At 30.7% G+C, this 8,673-nt stretch overlaps 2 protein-coding genes across 3 annotated transcripts; both read left to right on the forward strand.

The window, feature by feature from the left end:
- Nucleotides 1-514: 514 nt before the first annotated feature.
- Nucleotides 515-2,126, forward strand: SrpRbeta (signal recognition particle receptor beta). The gene is made up of 4 exons (XM_011634360.2): nt 515-760; nt 1,092-1,258; nt 1,357-1,496; nt 1,641-2,126. Exons 1-4 carry the CDS (start codon nt 667-669, stop codon nt 1,975-1,977), a joined length of 738 nt encoding a protein of 245 aa, XP_011632662.2. The 5' UTR covers nt 515-666; the 3' UTR covers nt 1,978-2,126.
- A 139-nt stretch (nt 2,127-2,265) lies between these two features.
- row (relative of woc) lies at nt 2,266-8,564 on the forward strand. Of its 2 annotated transcripts, none has more exons than XM_089082809.1 (20): nt 2,266-2,593; nt 2,852-3,001; nt 3,068-3,153; nt 3,227-3,290; nt 3,398-3,527; nt 3,594-3,652; nt 3,725-3,793; nt 3,882-3,939; nt 4,050-4,184; nt 4,275-4,445; nt 4,511-5,001; nt 5,083-5,536; nt 5,644-6,035; nt 6,139-6,367; nt 6,510-6,679; nt 6,744-6,936; nt 7,225-7,438; nt 7,495-7,685; nt 7,767-7,873; nt 7,939-8,564. In XM_089082809.1, exons 2-20 carry the CDS (start codon nt 2,864-2,866, stop codon nt 7,975-7,977), a joined length of 3,390 nt encoding a protein of 1,129 aa, XP_088938935.1. In that variant the 5' UTR covers nt 2,266-2,593; nt 2,852-2,863; the 3' UTR covers nt 7,978-8,564. The 2 variants fall into 2 exon arrangements, with proteins under 2 accessions (XP_088938935.1, XP_088938934.1); XM_089082808.1 differs by having other exon boundaries at nt 2,266-2,447.
- The last annotated feature ends 109 nt before the right edge of the window (nt 8,565-8,673 follow it).

Genomic DNA, 8,673 nt, shown 5'->3' on the forward strand with positions numbered 1-8,673 from the left:
AAGCAAAATAAGCAAGATTAATAAATACGAGTCATTTCCGCTCTCGGAATATTTAACAAATTTTTTTTTAGATACGTATAAATCCGACAAACTCATAGTTAACTAATAAAGTTGACTAACTTAAAATTAATAACTTTTAATATAACTTAGTTAATTTTAAATGAATTAAAAGATTTAAAACTTTAACTTATTTTAATTATTAATTTTTTTCTTAAATTAAAAATTCACTTATGTAAAAAAAAATTGTAAAAAAAGCGCATTTCTATATGAAAAAAAAATAATATCTCTTTGTTACTTCATATTAACTTAATTTACAAATGAAGTATTAAATTTATTTGAAGATCCATATTGTAATTGTTTTATCATTTAGAATATTTTAATTTTAAAAAATTATGACGTTCTAATTTAATATAAATAATTTTTAAGTTATATATGTAGGCATGTATACGCACCAGGATGTGATTTTATCGGCAGTGTTGGAAAACGGATACAGCTAAGTAGTTACAAATTCAAAAATGAATGTATTGGCGCTAGTGTGCAGGGGACTTTGACAATCCCAAAAAAGATGGAATAGCCGTTCCTTTTGTGTAACCTGTAAGAGATTTCATGTTATTAGCATATGTTCATAGGAAATTGTGAAATTCGAGGAAATCACAAAGCACGAATATGGAAAAATATGTAAAGCCGTTATTGGAAGGAAATGACAATTCGCAGTTGCTGGGCATACTGGCCGCTGTGTTTGCCATTATCATAACATTAGGTAATTGCACGTTCATTCACAGGTGTTGTAACTTGAAAACATGCTGTTTCAATTCATTTATCTCATGAATTTAAACTACTATTGTTCTATGTTTATTTATTATGTTTTTAAATATCTTCGTGATTGTTACTATTTGCTTTTTAATTTATGAAAAATATCGATTTCTTTTAATTCTCTTTTAATTAAATCAAGTTTGTATGCTTTGCTTTGCAGACAGAATGTTAAATTAATATAGAAAAAACGTTTTTAATTTTTATGTTTGAATACTTATTTGTATAAAACATTTTCTTATATACAATGATAATGCTTTAATAAAATATAATTTGTATAGTTTTATTTGCACTCTGGTGCAAGAAGAAGTCTGCAGGTCATATTATCCTTCTAACGGGTCTTAGCGACAGTGGAAAAACATTGATATATGCAAGATTATTATGTTCCAAATTTGTTAAGACATATACATCTCTTAAGGAAAATGTAGGAAACATTCTAATAAACAATGTAAGTTTAAGCTATATTTTGATATAGTTTATATATACACATACATTTAGAAGTATAATTTATTTATTATAATTATCCTTATAAGAATATTTGCTTAGAGTTCTTTGAGAATAGTGGATATCCCTGGAGATGAACGATTGCGTAGCAAGTACTTCGATAAATATAAATCGTCTGCCAAAGGCCTGGTTTATGTGATTGATTCAGTGACTATCCAAAAAGAAATCAGAGATGTGGCTGAGTAAGTATAAAATTGGTTAAAATTGATATAATTGATTTAAAATCTTTAATAGAATGTTTCATACAAATTTTGAATAAATCATTTTTATAATTTTTTTTTCTTTACATTTTTTACTTTACATTTCTTTACATTTTTTCTTTACAGGTATTTGTACAATTTATTGTCAGACTCTGATATACAGAAGAACATCCCTATCCTTATATTGTGCAATAAGCAAGATCAGACTATGGCCAAAGGATGTGCGGTGATAAAAACACTGTTAGAAAAGGAGATGAATCTGTTACGAATGACGAAGACTAGCCAGTTGGAAGCCATGGACGCGTCATCAACCAGTGTCTTCCTTGGAAAACAGGGAAAGCACTTTGAATTCTCGCATTTGGACTCGCAGATTGATTTTGCGGAATCGTATGCGTTTAATAAAGATCCTCAATCCTCGGTCGACATCTCAGAGTTTAACAAGTGGTTACACAAAATCACATAATATGCATTTGATGTTATTAAATATAAATTATTATTTATAAATAATCTAGTGATTATATCAGTAAACTTTATTTTTCATGTGCTTCCGAAAAAAAATCATTATTAAAGAAACATAAATATTGTTCATTCAAATACAATTTGTACATATAATGTTCGTTTGTTAATTTATACTCCGGAAATTAAAGGAGCATTTAATATCTTTCACCCATCTGCATAACTGCAGAATGTGATGTGACCGATTCATGATACGGCAAACGAAATTTGCACAAATAAATTTTACGAATATCATTGCCGGTCATCGCCACTACCTGCGTGAAGTGGCGCGAGAATCGCGTTGTTGAGCGTCGAGGTTTTGCCGCCTGGTTTTCCAGTGCGGTTAGGTTACGCGTTGCTTCTTACTCCTGCGCGTTTATGGATTTTTATTGATGCATGAAGAAACTATCGCTTGTCTGCAATTGAATGCAAAAATAGGTAAGCCCAGCAACCGAGTATATGCCATATTCGGGGAAATCATATGAGTTCCTTCGATCGACCGAATGTTTTTCGAGTAGACAGTAGCGACATCAACAAGCCGATAGTAAGGATATTCAATCTGTGTATTCGCAAAAATTATATCGGTAATTATCGTTGTAACGATTTAAAGAAATCTTCATTGCTCATTTCTATTAATGTCTATTAATTCGAATTTCTATTTAGTTCATTCTTGATTTTTTTCTTTAAAAAACTGCAAGATTAATCTACATTGATAGAAATAGATATAAAAAAATTCTCATTTTTGTTCTTACTTTTTTATTTTTCTGATGTATTTTTCTGATAGATGCTTATGAAATAAATTGACTTTCATTTAATTCTATATTTTTATATTTTTAAATAAGAATCTGGACAAAATGCCAAAACTACGGATATCGCAAACTGTTTTAAATGCTCGTCCATCCAACATGACATTAAATTTGGAGTGTACAGAGGAACCTCTGAGTGAAGCCCAGCTAACATCAAATACAAAACTCAAAGAGGATTGCGATAAAGTAAGTTTATTCATTTGTTTATTATTTTATTGTAATGACACAAATATATATTTATATCTCTCATAGGTTGCAGTTATTTTAGAAGAAATCTTTAAAGAAGGAGGTAAAATGGTATGTCAGGCTGGTGTTGTCAGTGGCTATCAATATACACTGTAAGTATTTATTTGTAAAATAAAGCACTTGATGTTAGATGTGACTATGTAAATTATTAATGCTAATTTATAGACCTTCATCTACGCCGACACAGACTCCACCAGTTGTTCAAAATAATCCTCAAATTTTAAATGTTGTAAGTATTTAGATATAAATATAAATATAATTATAAATTTTACTATAATGAAAAGTGATAAAAAATATATATTCTTTGTAGAAATAATATATCTTTTTTACTTTCAGGCTCAACAAAATAAAAATTCGGCTATTAAATTAAATATCGGTAATACAAGTGGATCTTCAACAGGAAACATCCAGCTAGTGGTTGATCCTCGCATGGGAGTCATTTTAGGATCTGTTACACAAACTCAAGGTACAAATTATTTATTACTTAATTGAAATCAAAATTTTATCAAAACTAAATAATTAATAATTTCAGGTACAACTGCTACAACGACATCTGTAGTTTCAACCGTGGCACAACCTCAACAAGAGAACGTATTATTAATTCCATTTTTTCTTTACCAAAAGAAACTTATTATAAACACTAATCATATCAATTTTTTTCAGTATAAATATACAAGATCTGGACGTAGGACAAAAGTTCTTCAGTTGCAACAACCCGATATTATAGAAGAGGTATGGCTTTTGTAAATAGGAATTTCACAATTTTTTTACTTATTAATAATTCTTATTATTAATAAATGTACACGTTTTATTTTTATAGTCTGCGCCCGTTACTCGTGTAAAATCCAAGCCTGTGCCCGCAACACATGTTACAACACGTAAGAATAATCACATTTTCTAAATTAAGGCATTCCATAGGAGAGAAGGAAAAGAAAGCCAAGATACAGAGTTTTACAATTAATAAAACTATTTTTTATCGATTCCTTAGCTACCACTTCTTCTCAACAACAAACGATAAATCTCAGAATAAAGACTCCTAATAAACAGACAGTAACTCAATCAACTATCAAGCCTACGGAACACACTAGCATAGGTGGAATAGCCATCGGCTACAAAAATACAGGTTAAAACCAGAAACAATGTAATATTATTTTTATAAACGTTGATACCTTGAATATTTAATTTTACTCAATATGAAGTATCTATCTTTCAGCTAGTGAACATATTGATGAAATCAATAAAAATCAGCCTGATAGTAGAGAATTTATGTTCAACAAAACGAATGGTGGCCGAACTTATCCATCCTTAGTCGTAATAGCAAGGCCAAATTTACGAAACAAGGATATTCCATCACAAGTTGCACAAAAAGAAAGACAAGCATTAGGTTCTACTTTATTTTTTTATCAATAATATAATGTCAAACATGTATTAACGACTGAAATTTTTCAGATGCCAAAGTTAAGAACGTGCTCATGTTTTCTGCCACGAAATTCGCCGAATGGTTGATACAACAAGGTTTAGTAAAATCACAACAATATTGTTCACAGCACAATGCAAATTTTCCGAGTCCCAAACTCAAGTTAGGAATGTATAGCGATCAGGGAACGTTTCCCTACTCCGGTGGATATGTTTGGATATCCAATTGTTGTCCTGACAGATTTGTCTCTGTCTTCTCAGGTTCTATTTTCCAAGGAGCTCATTATACACCTACAGTTTTATTAAAATTAATTTATCATTGGGCATGCCAAACTAACGTGCAAAATGTAGTTTCCTGGGTGAAAGTATCTAATCTATATCTGAAAAACTTTTATACAAATCTACGTAGCATTTGTACAGCGGCAATATGGGACAAGTGTCGTAAGATGGGCGGTAAAAATTCGGTGATACAGGTCGGTGTGATCAGTTTAGGTACGACATCGCAAGACGGACAGATGCGACAAGTAAGATATGTGTTGATATTCTCAACTAACTGAAAAAAGAGATTACTTGTATAATAATGTGAATTTGGCTCTCGTGTTTAGGTGAAAGTCGAGGTTCTCGGTGTTCTAGATCCTACTACAATGGATTTACGATTACGTGCCTGGGAACCGTCGCAAGAAGGATATAGGACATCGTGTAAAAGACGATTTAACAGCATTCTACAACCATTGAAAGAATGGGTCCATACAGACTCTAAGATAATGACCGACTTTACCGTTGACAAAAATACTTTGCATGAAATGGGTTATATCCATGTTACACAGTCTGTGCTCGCAGAGCAGAATTCCAGAAATCTCATGAGCAATTATCATATCATGGAGTATCTTAGAAAAATTGTACCAAGAATGTTCCAGAACACATTGAGTTTACTTAGTAGACAAATGATACAACAGTTCTTAGACGAATTAATATGGAGAGAAATGTATGGCGGTACATCGGAACGTGCATTTGACAATATTATTCGACATATTGCAGAACAAACTAGACTTGAATACAGTGAGTAGAAAAATATCATTAATCACATCACCGATTAGAATATAATTCCTAAATGTGTCCATATTTCGTTCTACGTCATCAAATAAAAAGGCCGTATATTTTTTTAGATGAATGTTTATTGGACCGCTTGTCGAGAATAGCTGCTAATCCATTTCATGATTGGTCTTATTCTGATTCGTTACCCAATGCAACAGTAGTAACGAATCAGAAAGATTCAACCTCAGAATCCACAACTGATGCAACATTATCTTCAAAAATTCCCGAAGTTCCTACAGTGAAACCTGGTTTGCGACGAGGAAGGAAGCGCGTTTATCCCGCGACAACTTCGGAACCTGAAATAAAAAGACCAGCAATTGAGATTAAAAGTAATAAAGAAAAAGAAGATAAAAACGATAAGGAACCAAAAGATCAAATTCAACTTCAAGAATTATATTATGCTACAATGGAAGGCAATAAGAATATAATTTTGAAGGAACCCAAAGCTTCTTTATATTTCAAAGTTTGTTTAGAACTTTTATACTTGCCATACTGTTAATGTATTTTATAATGTCCAATAAATATATATATATATATATATATATATATATTTTTTTTTTGTTTAGTGCTTCCTTTGTACGACAGTAATGAGATCAAATACCGAAGTGATGGAGCATATGATCAGTCACGTACCACCACAACTACCAGGTCAATCGGAATTATCGGTATGCCGGTACTGTTGCACTCCACTTTCATCGCAGCATCAAATGCTTACCCATGTATCGGAAACCCACAGCAATTTCGGTCATTCTGATAATCTCATGGTAGTTTGTGCTATCTGCGAAGAGAAATTTGGTAAGCAAACATTTTTTAATCGGTCTTGTAGCACAATAGCGTAATTAATTAATTAAGAAAATAAAAATAAAATATTTAAGAAAATAAATAAGACGTTGGGTATAATGCGAGATAATCGCATTTGTATATGTTTTTTGTTCAGGAAAGAGCAAATCATTGATCGATCATTTGACATTAATGCATTATCCTTCCGAAATGCCGTATCAATGTGAAAGTTGTGGCTATCGTACATCCAGTCATAAGGACGTTATTGATCATTATTATGAAACTCACGAGAAGGGCGAGGGATTACAATGTCCGTACTGCCTCAAGGTATGAAAAACTAATATGATTTAAATTTCCATGTGAATTAATTGAACTTTACTATTATAAAAAGGTAATACAATTTGTGAGCGAGGGCAACCCAAATGCATCCAACGTTTATGCTTACTTATCACACATGCAAAGGCACATTGTAAGAAGAGATCAAGGAAAAGGCAACAAGTGTTCAAGATGTTGTCTCTGGTTTAATCAAAAGAGTACGCTAACAATGCACCAACGAGAGTTACATGACTGTGTTGCTCATACAAGTAAATATTTAAACAATATATATCATTTTTATGTATGTCAGAATATGATAGAATTCCATAGGATATCAAAAACAAAATAAGATTCTTTATATTTTATTTAACGAATTGATTAACGAAAATTTAAGTGACAAATTAATCAAAATTTAACTTCTATGTTTATTTCATATCGTTTGTATTATTTTTTTTTAATGTACTTTAAATTATCTTATATTATAATTATTACTGTCGTATATATCAAACGTAAAAATCATTATTTTGATTGTTTAATAACAAAATGAATATTTACAGAGGCAATACCATATTCTGCTGGAAACAATGGCATAATGATCTCGAATCGCATACCGGAAGTTGTACAATTTTCTGTAGATAGTCCACCACCTGAATTACCATTGGATGACAAAATACAAAAATGGAGTACAGGTCCAATTACAGTAAACACTTTCACCAGACATCTATCGTGCCAGGAATGCGAAGAAGACATTGAAGAAGATGAACACTATCCGTAAGTACATTGCTTTATATCAACATGTGGATGTGTAAATCATTTATTTAACACAGAGGAGAACAACGATGTCAACAATGCCGTTATGTTACTTGTTGTTGGCGTGCATTCCAAGAACATCAACAACAAATTCATAATGAAAGACCGAAGATTAGTTTGATTGTGCCGTCTCCCTTGGTTAACATCCCATTAGAAAAGAAATTACAATGCGAATGTGGTTACATGTCAAACGATGGTAATCGATTAGGTATAGTTAAAAAAAGATATTACATATTCGGTATTATCAACGTAAATATTAATTTTAATTATTTAATTGTTGTGATTGCAGCAAAACACTTGATAAAATGTAAAAAAATGTCGGCACGTCCCGTCGAAGAATCAGCACCATCTGGAATGCTTGATAGTTTAGGATTAGTTCCAAGAACCGCGTCTGAGGTATGACATACTTTTATCTATACTTTTTTTATTTCTAAAATTCTCATTCTTTAAATTGATTACAGGAAGCTGATACGAATGGAAAATCCAATTTACGCAATTAAATGTGACATAAAAATGAGATATATAATTACTATTATAATGTGAATACAATAGTAATTATATATGTGTGATATATAGATATAAAATTATAAAATATAGATAAATATATGTAACACGTGGCTTTTTTTATATGAGAGCATAAAATTTAAATATTTTTTTCGATGCTGTAGTGTTTGAACCAGAGCTTGATCCAATAAATAACAATGAGAAATATAAATGATACGATAATAAATATAATTTTTCATTTCTAATTTTTGTTCAGATATAACAGATCAAAATACTACTCAATTTAATATAATTAAACAAGACAATTAATTATTAGATTTTTTGTATATTAATAGTAATAAAATTGTATATTAGCAAATTTCAACATTTGCAGCAATGTTGTTTGCGCATAAAAATGATATATAACATAAATGCTTTATACTCATTTAATTTTTAATTTTAGAGCATATATAAATTTAAAGATTTAATTTCATTATGTTAGAAATCATTATGTAACTTCAATAGCATAATCAAATGTATTTCAATTATCCATTTTGAGCATAAAGTTTTTGTATTAAATAAAAACGCTATACATACATACATATATATATCCGGTTTTCTTGGTATCTTGCGTCGCCGTTCGGGTATCCTTGCATATATTCATGGTGTGCGTGTTAATACGGATATATAGGGGCCTATATATAGTTTTACGC

Source organism: Pogonomyrmex barbatus, unplaced genomic scaffold (assembly GCF_055798465.1).
Source record: "Pogonomyrmex barbatus isolate J1 unplaced genomic scaffold, ASM5579846v1 scaffold6, whole genome shotgun sequence".
NCBI classification, from domain to species: Eukaryota; Metazoa; Arthropoda; class Insecta; order Hymenoptera; family Formicidae; genus Pogonomyrmex; species Pogonomyrmex barbatus.